Source organism: Bacillus rossius, chromosome 12, assembly GCF_032445375.1.
Source record: "Bacillus rossius redtenbacheri isolate Brsri chromosome 12, Brsri_v3, whole genome shotgun sequence".
Classification (NCBI taxonomy): Eukaryota; Metazoa; Arthropoda; class Insecta; order Phasmatodea; family Bacillidae; genus Bacillus; species Bacillus rossius.
In genome coordinates this window covers 51155808-51168673 of record NC_086339.1, presented here as the reverse complement: position 1 = coordinate 51168673, position 12866 = coordinate 51155808, and the positions used below count along the sequence as shown (strand labels likewise).

The window sequence follows — 12866 nt, the reverse complement described above, 5'->3', positions numbered from 1 at the left end:
ATAACTTAAGTGGTTAAATAATGCTTGGGTGTATCTGTAATCACAACTTACCCCTTTTTTGCAGAGAGTAATCTAATAAGCCTATAGACAGAATAGAAAATTGGCATCTAAGAAGCTATCCTACTTTGAAATGGTGCAGAAGGTTTTAAAATCTTTAACATTAGTATTGATAAAAAAAATCTTTAAATAAGACATCAATTCTTTGCTCAAATGTTACTTATTTTGGAAATATAACATGATTCATGAAATTGCACACAAGATCAACATTTTCAATACATAGTAGCACTGCAGAGTCCTGCCATTCTCAATTTTGCAGAGTAATCCTTATGACATAATGTTTTTCCATAATGCAGTGTATCAGCTGGTTATGTAGGTTCAAGGTCATGGTGACCCATTTTTGTATTTGTATTTTATTGTTGTTAATATTTTTTATAATCTTTTCAGATATTTAGTTATTTTTATTTAGAAAAGCCGTTAACTATGTTTTTACTAGTTCTCACATTCTTTATTGTGTTACTGTTTGTGCAATCATCTGTTTTTATATTTTATTTCACTTGAATGTTGTTTTTATAATGGTATTTCTGCATGTGTATTCTATGCAAGTTCTTTTTAATGTTTCTATAACACTGGGTATTGTGTTGGTAAAGGACAGGACAAGATACATGCACACAACTTGGCGGTGCCAATTTTCTAGACATGTTTGCACTTCTGGTATCTGGCATTTTATGTAAGTATTTCTTATGATGCCTCTCGAGGCAGTACAATTATCAGGTTTTCATGCCAGTCAATCAGAGAAGACTTGGATTTTTAAGTTAGTTTTTGCAGAAGCATCTTGATGTAGGGGTAAGGTATATAAGAGCTGTGCTGTGATTGGTCGGTGAGGTCATGAGACTGGCTGTTTCCTACGTGGTTGGACGTAGTTACGTAGCCCCGTCAGTCGTTCAAGCACTGTGCCCAAAAGGATGTGAAGGACGTGCAGGGGCGACGGCAGACCACTTCACGTCTAGGTGCCAGGGCTATGCCGCTGTTCAGTTATAACCTGAGATTATTTTTAGTTTTGGACGTTCAATTAGAACTGTAGACCCCAGAGTGCGGCACAGGGCCGGGTGACCCGTCAGTTCAGCAGAACTTACCTGGACGATGAAGTAACTAGGGATATTCTTACGTTAGGGCACAGGACTGTGAGGAGCGAGCAAAAAAATTTATTTTTTTATTATTTGGTACATTATGGAATCGTGTGACGGACGTGTATTTACATAGGGAGAAGAATAAATTTTAAAATATCATTTAAAATGCTTTTATTTGAAAATAACTATTAAAAGTTCCGAGTAAATTAATAGTCTTCATGTAGGCTTTTGGACATATGCCATTGCTATGCTCATGGCTAATGTATGTCTGTAGAAGAAAACTACATACCTATGTTTTCGTACCATGTGCGTCTCTGCCTGAGGACGGGAGCAGATAGCAGTTCCCGAAACGTTGCTTGTTTCTGTTTTAGTAAAACTATTGTGTTTATTTCATCTTTTCGTTTTGTCGTGTTTTTGTCTCGTTTTGACTGTTGAGCTGAATTTTTTTGGGTTCAATATTTTTGTGCTGTCATCATTTGTGGTTTTTTTTTCTTTCATTCTCTTCTGTTTTTTGGAAAACTATTTTGTTTGTTTCGTATTTTTGTTTTGCTGTGTTTTTGTCTCGTTTCAACTGTTGTGCTGAATATTTTGGGTTCGGTATTTTTGTGCTGTCATCATTTGTGGTTTTTTTTTTAGTTTTTGTCAGTCCATTTTTCTTTGTTTTTCTTTGTTTGTTGACCATATTCCTGTTGTGGACTATTGTGTGGTGTTTATATCATGACAACAGCAATTTTTTGCTTAATTTGTGTTTTTGTCATTTGTGTTCTTTGTAGTTTTCTTCTACAGGCATAAATGAGCATAGCAATGGCGTATGTCCAAAAGCCTACATCAAGTCATGCACTCCCATTGCACAAATCTTTCAAAGATAATAAACTAATAGTCAAAGACAGAACTTTACAACCAACTACCTTGACGTCAGCCGGGGCTACGCCCCATGAGCCTAGTCAGTCTCCGTTTCCTCAACATTCCTCTCCCCTTCCACGGCATTTGTACCGCCATGTACGTAGTCGTGTGTTTGAATTGCGCGCCACGAACTACCACAAGAGGGCGCTTAGAAGCAGTGCGGCGATCCCTAAAATTGCTATGTTAATATTAATTGTAAGCCTTTTTGTTGTTTTCATCCATCTTCGCCCCAGTGCTGTGTAGTTTACTTGTGTTTCTTTAATTTAAATAAGTTACCTTAAATAACTATAGACGTTGCCCGGGCGGACCCGAACAGGCACGGACTTGGACGAGGATAGGAATGCTTTTATATGAATTATCATTAAATAAGTAAATAGTAACAAACTTTCCATTGTCAGTAATTTTTATATATTTTTAATGTTTATCTGTAATTTACTCAACTTTCGCCGGGGCACGGAGTCGTAGAATACAGTAACGGTAATTGTGTTGGCGCGAAGGGCGCCATGTTGCCACCTGCGAGCGATGAGCTCAGCCCAGTCCATCTTCATCACTGACCGAGAGCAGACGCGCCAGCACCCCGGGGACTTCACCTTTGTTCTGCACTGACCAAGTAATTCTGTCTCGTTAAGTATTTCTGAATCTCTTTCGCTCGTCATCCTCGGGGCAGCTCTCGGCCAGCGGGCTGTTTAATTAATTAATTGTCTCAGTCGAGTTTTTTTCATCACCGTGTAATAAGTATACTTTGCAGCATGGCCACGTGTGTGGACCATGCCCTCACCTAAACCGATTCGTGCCTCAGGCTTTTTAACCGTGTAATGTGTAACGTGTAACGGGCGTGTAGAGAGACGTGTTAGTGAAATTAAATCTGGAGAATAAATATAAAGTGAGTACTTATTTAATCACGTGGTGAGTGAGTCTAGGAGTGTGGCGTGCCCGACGCCTAGAGCGGGCCAGGTCTGGGTAGCTAGGATAGAAAGGGCTGGTAACTCGTCCCCACTTGGGCTACGTCACGCCCTGAGTGAGAGACTCCGCCGGGTCCACGTGCCCTTCCACGTGGTGGCGCCCATAGTTAACATCTCGAAATCACCGGCAATGCGCGATCAGCCCTCAAATGGCGCCCAAGAGCGTGGGGCGAGTTACATCTTCCGCGAAAACCAGACCTGTACGAGCGTGTGAGATAGGCGGTTGTTACGCGGTGCGCGCGGAACTAAAGTTCGCGCTGGAACTATTGTTCGCGCGGAGCGCATAGCGGGACTCTGGCGCGCCGGCCACGTGACCAGCCGGGCGCGCGCTTCCAGGAATTCGCTGCGAGCAGCCAGGTGGCCGCATTCCTCGCGACAACAGCAGCCGGGCCAGGTCAGTGTGTGTGTGTACCGCCATCCGCGTCGCGTCGCGAAGCGAAGGGAAGAGGGGCAATCGACCGGCCTCACCACCACACGACCATGTCGGACAACCACGGACTTGACAAAAATCCGGGCGCGATTAAGGCAAGTGAGTTGTTTCAAAAGAATAGCTTATATTGTGTTATGTGCGCGCGACCGCGCCAGGTGAGCGGGACGGCGATTTCTTCGTGGACGGACACGTGCGTGTGCGTAGGACAGTATGAAGCGCAGCCGAACCACGAGCAGGCAGAACGGGCGGATCAGTTGGAGGCGGGACACGGGAAGTGCACGGATGCGGAGTGTGAGGGCAAGACGCGGGAGGGAGGCTGGTGCCGGAACTGTCGCGCGTTCAAGCACACGGCGTGTTTCGCGAAGTCCGAAATAATCTCCTTTCAAGACGGGTGGTACACGTGCCAGTGGTGCCACCACGTGAGAATAGCGGGCCCGTCAGGCCGCAGCCCGGTGAGAGACGCCGCCGACACACCACGGAGCAGGGTACCTCTCATAGGACACGTGGAGCTACCGGAATTTGCGGGCAGAACCAGCGACGATCCGCGGAGATTTGTACACGCGTGTCGGGAACGCCTGAATCGCTACGGAGTGCCGGAGTGTGAGTGGGCGAACAGGGTGAGCACCGCGCTCAAAGGCGACGCCAAGACGTGGTGGCAGATCGTCCAGGAGTATGACATGCCGTGGACCGAGTTCGCGAGATTGTTCGAGGCCAGATTCGCGGACGTGAAGACAGAGATGAGAGTGCGGACGGAGCTGTATTGTCTCGAGCAAGGCGCGACGGAGGCGGCGGAGGCGTTTATCATGAAAAAAATACGTCTGTACAAGCGGCTGTTTCCCGGAGAAGAACCTACCGGAGTGCTGGAGCGGGTAGTTGAGCTGATGCGCCCGGAATTTCGCCCGTATTTACGCCCGATGACGCGGCGTCCGGCAGAGGAGTTCGTCCAACAGGCGCGCGTCTTAGAGCAGGACCTACGAGCTGTCAGACCGACCAGGATCCACGCCACCCTGAGCACCAAGCAGGAAGACACGACGCCCGCCGACACCAAGGCGCTGGTGCCCTACACGGCGCCCACCCGAGACCAAGCTAGGCGCGACGAACCCGGACCGAGCGGCCACGCGCAGCTGACATGGCGGAGACGGACTACCGGCGGCAGCCCACCACCTCAGTGCCACACGTGTCCACCAGGCACGTTCCATTGGCACGAGAACTGCCCGGTGAGGAACAAGTTCCGGCCTGACTTCGCGGCGCAGCAGCCGTCGGGAAACGGACGGCAGGGGGCGGCGCGCTAAGACAGCCCACCTCCCCCGCCTCACCTAACAACAACAGACCTACGGCGGCGGGGCCTCTCCTGGGTCACGTGGGAGCGGCGGAGGCCGACCTGTTGCGCATTCCGGTGGTTGTCAACGGGCGCGCAGTCCACGCGCTTGTTGACACCGCCGCCAGCCACAACTGTGTGGCGGCACGCGTGATTGGCCGTGACAACTTCGAGTACCACCCGGGCCAACTCCAGCTGGCTACCACGGGGGACGCCTGCTACACCCAGGGCGTCGCGACGCTGGAGGTGGACGTGCGGGACCAACGGTCCGTCACGACGGCGCTGGTGGTGGAGCAGTTACGTGATGACGTCATTCTGGGGCTACCCTGGCTCTACGAGCAGCACGCAGCCATCGACATCCGGGCCGGCTGCGTCCACGTCGGCACCCAGGGGCGGCGGACCATCCACGGGCTGGGTAAGCCTACTCCACCAGCAGTAAACCAGGTCAGTCTCGACGAGTTCCAGCACGGAGTTCCCCCCGAGTTTCGTGCTACCATCCAGCAGGTCCTCGATCATCAGTGTAATGTGTTTGCGTCCGCGGACCCGCTGAAACGTACCACCATAGCTGAGCATGCCATCCCGACCCATCCTCACGAGCCAGTGTTTATCCCACCCGGTAGCTACGGCCACGTTGGTAAACAGACCATCCTAGACCAGGTTCAGGACATGTTGCATGACGGGATAATTGAGCCTAGCGAAAGTCCGTATAATTTCCAGGTCGTGTTGGCAGAAAAAAAAGACGGGCAACTACGCTTCTGTGTCAATTTCAAACCTATCAATAGAGTGACAATTAATGCCCCACCCCCCCTGCTGAACATGGCCGACACACTTTCAGGCCTGGGTAACGCCAAGATATTTTCTTCCCTCGACCTAAAATCTGGGTATTGGCAGGTGCCGATACGTCCGGCGGACCGACCCAAGACGGCGTTCACAGCCCCAGACGGGCGGAGATTTCAGTTTTGCGCGATGCCATTCGGCCTACAGGACGCCCCCGCTACCTTCCAAGGGATGATGACACGGGTCTTAGACAACTACTCGGGCAAGTTTGCGGCCGCGTATCTGGACGACATAATTGTTTGGTCTCAGACGTGGGAAGAACATGCGCATCATTTAGCATTAGTCTTGGAATGCCTGGCGAGCCATGGTCTGACATGCAATCGCGAAAAATGCCACCTGGGGACCACAGAACTAGATTTCCTGGGCTTAGTGGTTAACGCGGACGGAAACCGACCCACGGAAAAACAGCTGAGTGTAATTATCAACAAGGAGCCCCCACGCACGCGCAAGCAACTGCAAAAGTTCTTGGGGCTAGCTAACTGGCTGCGAGCCTTCGTCCCAGAGTTCTCGGTAGTAGCGGCGCCGATGACAGAACAGCTGTCACCCAAACGTCCGTTCAGGTGGACCGTGGAAGCCCAGAACGCTTTTGACGAGCTAAAACGCAGATTTCAACAGTGCCACTTACTCGCGCGGCTGGACCCAGGCAGACCCCTGATCGTACAAACAGACGCGAGCGAGAAGGGCATCGGGGCCATCCTGTTACAACTCGGCGACGACGGCGAACCTCGGGTGATTGAATATGCAAGCGCCAAGTTCGGCGACGTCGAGCAGCGGTATAGCGTGAACGAGCGTGAGTGTCTAGGCGTAGTTTGGGCCCTCAGACGCTACCGCCCACACCTGGAGGGGCAGAAATTCGTACTGAGAACTGACAGCCAATGTCTCAAATGGCTGGCCACGATGCAGGGGCGACGTTCGAAGCTGACGCGTTGGGCCATGCTTCTACAGGCCTTAGATTTCGAAGTCGAGCATGTACCGGGAAAACAGAACGAACTAGCGGACGAGCTGTCGCGAGATCCGGACGTCACCGTCACAGCCTGTGACGATGCGGAGTGGGAGGAGCTTTTGCCACCACCCAGCGGGCGCATACCCAGGACCCCGCGCACCCCGACAACCCAAGCCGCATTGTGTGCCCTAAACCTTAACGTCACACCGACATTACCGCCAGGCGCGGAGCTTGATGACTTAGACGCCTACGTGCGAGCGGCCCAACTCACGGACACAGACACACAGGAGATCGTGCGCCGTTGCGGGAGCGGAGAATGTGAAGGCTACCGTGTATTGGACGGGACACTGCAGGCGCGACCTAAGGGGACAGCTGGCCAATGGCGGACGTTCGCGCCAGCCGCCACCCGCCGGGAGGTGTTTGACATGTATCACGTGAACAGGCTAGCCGGACACCCCGGCGCAGACCAGACGCGACGCGATCTGCGGGAACAGTTCTACTGGCCAGGGGTAAACAAGTTTGTACGGGACTGCGTGAGGAGATGTAAACATTGCCAGAGGCACAAGGCGCGCCGCACCGCCGGGACAGCCCAGCAGGTACCCAGGCAGCCCACCGAGCCATTCCATACAGTCGCCATAGACCTAATGGGACCATATCCCCGCACGCCCCGAGGGAAAAGATTTTTGTTGGTGGTGACAGACTGCTACACGCGTTGGGTGGAGGCCTACCCCCTGGCGAACATCCGCGCCGGCACCATTGCACGCAGCCTGGAAACGGAGTTTTTTCCTAGGTGGGGGTACCCCCGGGTCCTGTTGTCGGACAATGCCACCCAATTTGTCGGGCGCCGGTGGGCGCAGCTGGGGAGAAAATGGCGGGTAATCCTACACACCACCCCCGTGTACCACCCCCGCGCGAACCCCACGGAACGACGCAACCAAGAGGTGAAGGTTCAACTGCGGTTGAGGCTCGCGGATGACCACGCCCAATGGGACACGCACATCCCGGACGTTCTGTACTGCATCCGGCGACGGGTGAACGCGGCAACCGGCGAAACACCAGCCAGCATGGTCCAGGGGCGGAACCTCACCCTCCCCGGGGAATATCACGTGCGGCAACAACAAACGGACCCGGACGTAGAGAGCCCCGAAGGACGCCTGAGGCGATTGGCCGAGACGCACGATAGGGCGCGACGTAACCAGGCAGCTTACCAAGCACAACGCACACCCGAGACGACCCGCCCGCCCCCTGAACTGAAACCAGGCCAGCTGGTTTACGCGAGGCTCCACCCCCTCTCCTCCGGCCGACGCAACTTCTGCGCCGGCCTGGCGCCAAAGTGGTTTGGCCCGGTGGCGGTGGTCAAGGCGGGGCCCACGGCGGTCGTGATAAAGTTACCCTCAGGCCGGGCCGCGAAATATCACCGGGACGATGTGCGCTTGGCACAGGAAGAGACGGAGGCGGCGGACGAGGCGGAGACGGGGCAGGAAGAGACGGAGGCGGCGGACGGGGCGGAAGAGACGGAAACGAGACGTGACGGAGCAGGGACGCGGCAGGAAGAGACGGAGGCGGCGGACGAGGCGGAGACGGGGCAGGAAGAGACGGAGGCGGCGGGCGGGGCGGAAGAGACGGGAACGAGACGTGACGGAGCAGGGACGCGGCAGAGAGAGACGGAGGCGGCGGACGAGACAGACGGGAGGGCGGCCGCACAGCTGGTCACGTCCACCCCAACAGACGGGGGCGGGTTCAGAGGCTTCCCGGACCTGGGGGCGGGACAGGCGACGCCCCTCGCAGTCACAGATGTCCGGCCGAGGCGGCTGTTCGAAGACTCGGGGAGTGACGTCTCGCCTTTCAGGGGATTTCTCAGGGACACGCCCGGAGTGACGGAGGGCCAGTCGACATCCCAACCACTGATAAGGTGGCCGGAGGAAGTAGAGAGTAGGCCGGGTTCGCCGGACGAGCCATTATGGCCGCTGCATTACTCGTTGGCAGACTCCACGTTCAGGGTGACAGTAACCGAACCGCAGGAAGACGAAACACCGCGGGAAGAGAGGGGAGACCGGGCGTCACAAGACCCAGTTCCGGCTCCGCGATACACGCTACGACCCCGAGGGATCGCGAGGAAGCACAGCTGTTGTTGATAAGGGGGCGACCACGCCCACAGGCGACCCAGCGGAAACGTCGACATGACCGGCTATTCGAGGGGGGGGCAATTGACGTCAGCCGGGGCTACGCCCCATGAGCCTAGTCAGTCTCCGTTTCCTCAACATTCCTCTCCCCTTCCACGGCATTTGTACCGCCATGTACGTAGTCGTGTGTTTGAATTGCGCGCCACGAACTACCACAAGAGGGCGCTTAGAAGCAGTGCGGCGATCCCTAAAATTGCTATGTTAATATTAATTGTAAGCCTTTTTGTTGTTTTCATCCATCTTCGCCCCAGTGCTGTGTAGTTTACTTGTGTTTCTTTAATTTAAATAAGTTACCTTAAATAACTATAGACGTTGCCCGGGCGGACCCGAACAGGCACGGACTTGGACGAGGATAGGAATGCTTTTATATGAATTATCATTAAATAAGTAAATAGTAACAAACTTTCCATTGTCAGTAATTTTTATATATTTTTAATGTTTATCTGTAATTTACTCAACTTTCGCCGGGGCACGGAGTCGTAGAATACAGTAACGGTAATTGTGTTGGCGCGAAGGGCGCCATGTTGCCACCTGCGAGCGATGAGCTCAGCCCAGTCCATCTTCATCACTGACCGAGAGCAGACGCGCCAGCACCCCGGGGACTTCACCTTTGTTCTGCACTGACCAAGTAATTCTGTCTCGTTAAGTATTTCTGAATCTCTTTCGCTCGTCATCCTCGGGGCAGCTCTCGGCCAGCGGGCTGTTTAATTAATTAATTGTCTCAGTCGAGTTTTTTTCATCACCGTGTAATAAGTATACTTTGCAGCATGGCCACGTGTGTGGACCATGCCCTCACCTAAACCGATTCGTGCCTCAGGCTTTTTAACCGTGTAATGTGTAACGTGTAACGGGCGTGTAGAGAGACGTGTTAGTGAAATTAAATCTGGAGAATAAATATAAAGTGAGTACTTATTTAATCACGTGGTGAGTGAGTCTAGGAGTGTGGCGTGCCCGACGCCTAGAGCGGGCCAGGTCTGGGTAGCTAGGATAGAAAGGGCTGGTAACTCGTCCCCACTTGGGCTACGTCACGCCCTGAGTGAGAGACTCCGCCGGGTCCACGTGCCCTTCCACGTGGTGGCGCCCATAGTTAACATCTCGAAATCACCGGCAATGCGCGATCAGCCCTCAACCTATAACATGGAAATGTTGTTGTGTGTGCGAGGAAGGACTGGCTTACCCTTGTTCACGTGCCTCCATCGCGATGATCATCTCCATGAGGTTGCCTCCCTCGAAGAACGCCGGAGGAATGGGGCCAAGGTCCTCCCCAAACACCTGCCATGGTTTACATGCAACAAGCTTCTCATATTATAGTATATAGCCTTCTGCTCACCTTCATTGAAAGGAAAGAACATAACTTCACTCACATTCCAAATCAACATATCTGACCACCATGTAGATCATTCCATGATTATTTACGACAGTTGAATGTGATGTGCATTTAATGATCCACTTACTGCTGACATTTACAAGGCAAATGAACATTTAACATATAATTACATGGTAAAACCTCTACTAATGAATCTCTTTATAACAAAACCTTCGTAATACAAAGTGTTATCTTCTCTTTCGTATAAAAACTTCAGTAGAGTCCCGCTTTCCCAGACTAGATGGACCGGACACTGTCCGGATCGCTGAAAGTCTGGATTAAACTGACTTTACCTTAAAATGCAATAAGTACAAATTTTGGATGGTTAATACTATAAAAAATCAAAGTTTTCTTTTACTTCCTAAATACAACTTTTAGGATGCACGTGCCATCTCATTTGTAGCCAAATGAGGATGTGAAAAATGAGCAAAGCTAGCTTTTATTTTTTTAATTCCCATTCGGATTAATCGGAAGTCTGGACAAGTGAGGTCCGGATTAGCGGAACTACAGTGTACTGTATAATAGACAAAATGATCAGTTAGCAGTATTTTTTATAAAATAAAAAATCTGTGACTGATAAATGAATTACGTTAGTAGTAGATAGAGACATGATCTCACGGTGTTATTTTTAGTCCAATTTCATTTTTAAAACAGAGGATTTGTATGTTATTGTTTTTATTATTATAAAAACTGTTTTGTATTATTTACTCCACAAAATTAGGGGTAAAATTATTAAGCTGTATTTTTATGGTAAAATAATTTTTAGTTAATTGGTCTTAAACAGATATACTCAGAACAATAAAAATCAATTAGTGAACACTTATGGTTTTAAAATGATTCAATAAGAGAAGCAAGATAAAATATTTTGAATTAATTTTTCTGATCCATGCACTTTGGTACAATTTTTTGTCCGGAAATGTCATTCCTTGATTTTCAAACATTAAGAGATTCTCCCTTTTTTTGTCATTTGTATTTAGTTTTGCATAAATGCTACTTAATTCCATGATATAACTTGCATTTCAGTGCTGTATGTTGCATTAACTTGCATTATGGTGTTATGTGGTGTTTTGACATGCTTTTCAGTGTTATTTCAGTTTTACCACAGTTCATTATATAATCTTATCCCTAGTACTAGAACAAACAACTGCTATAAATATCTAATGAAACATTTGTATCTAAAAATATTAACAAAAAAATTCAAAGCTGAAACAGAACATTGTCACGCTGTAAAAGTTTACTTGAAAAGGTTATTAAATTTGGTTTTGCGCAGCGGTGCTTTGTGAGCCCGCTTGCTTGCTTGCATGCGACACTCGGGTGTTGTTCTTTTTCTTCGCTGCGTGGTAGTTTGAAGCAGTGTGGGCACTGCACAGCATTCCTTCCCCTCCTTTCCCCTCCCTCGCCAACCTCCCCTTCCTTCGCCCCCCCCCCCCTTCCACCCTTCCCCGCCGCGCCACCAGCGCGCTCTGACGAGTGTTGTTCCCGGCTTCCAGCTTATTTCATCTGACTCGAAGGCTGTCACTGTGGGGGCCTGGCGTCGTGTTCTGGTATGTACTCGGCTGTGAAACTTAGCGTCTGTAATCAAGTTTGATCTATTATTCTTGCTTGCGCGTTGTGGCCGCGCTTTCACCTTTGTATGTCTGCCATGTATTGTAATTATTCGTATTTGCTATCACTGTTGGACCCTTCAGGTCAATTTTGAATTTAGTTTGTTTTGCTCACGCCGAGTACTGCCTGTAGCCTCGAGTAAATGTTCTGCGGTTGTAAATGGGCACGCCACGATGGTATTGGACACTTCTTGTCAAGTCGCATTGTAATTGTAATTCCTTTCTTGCTGTTGCTTTCAGCCTAGCGGCCCGTATTTATGTGCTACCTCTAACGCTTCGCCACCATCCCCACTTTATCTCCACATTGTTTTAATTGTATGAACGATTGTATTGGTAATCGTATTGCATCCTGCGGGAATGCACTGCTTGTAATCAACTCATATATAATTTCGCTCTATAGGCAGTTTAGATTTTACTATAAATAAATAAATATTTTTGCAAAGGATTTATATAATTTGTTACAGCACCAGTCTCCCACTGCCGTGGGTTTTATAGGAAAAAACCCCCCTTTCTCCTTTTCAGTTGTTTAAGGCCGATAGGCCTACAAGTTCACGAACATTCTCGGATTTTCTGGGGCGGTGGCGTGATCGCTGCTCTTGCCTGGCCAGCTGGGAGCGGGCGGGTTGCGACACCTCTGCCGGGAATCCCCGGGAGCGTTGGCCGGCCTCGTTGCTGTTTCGCGCAGGCGCGCTCGCGGAAGGAATGCCAGTCTGGCATGGGCAGTGGAGAGGGAGAGCGTCGTTTGACCGCGTTTCACATCCACGTAGATCATTCTCGATGTGGGTGAAAATTAATAAATGGGCCACCCAGAGTGGGCCCGGGTTGGTTCTTCTCGGTGAGGTGTTTGGGGACTGTCGGAGCCTCGCTGGCAGGTAGCTGCGTGCTGCTGTTCGGAGAAGGTGTTGTAATTAATGGCGAACTCGTAATTCTCCTTCACCTAGTGTAAAGCATGTAGGCGTATTTCAAATTGTGCTAGGATGGCTCAACTTTTTGATTCTTTCCAGGAACGCAGGCAGTTTGGAATACCAGTAATGTTAAATTTGTTTCGTTAATTTAGCCTAAGGATGGGTTGCGGTGTTTGTAAACATTACTCCTTTCATTTTAAAAGAAAATACTTTCATTTTAAAAGAAAATACTCCTTTCATTTTAAAAGAAAATACTCATGCTAAGAAGAGGATAAATTATTGTTTATT

General features: G+C 50.2%; 1 protein-coding gene across 1 annotated transcript in view; it reads right to left on the bottom strand.

Moving 5' to 3' along the window:
• Nucleotides 1–12866, bottom strand: part of LOC134537980 (meiotic recombination protein REC8 homolog) — a 51637-nt gene that overhangs the window by 25523 nt on the left and 13248 nt on the right. The window contains exon 7 of the mRNA XM_063378999.1: nucleotides 9881–9999. Coding sequence (XP_063235069.1) covers nucleotides 9881–9999 — 119 coding nt within the window. The remainder of the gene's footprint in view (nucleotides 1–9880; nucleotides 10000–12866) is intronic.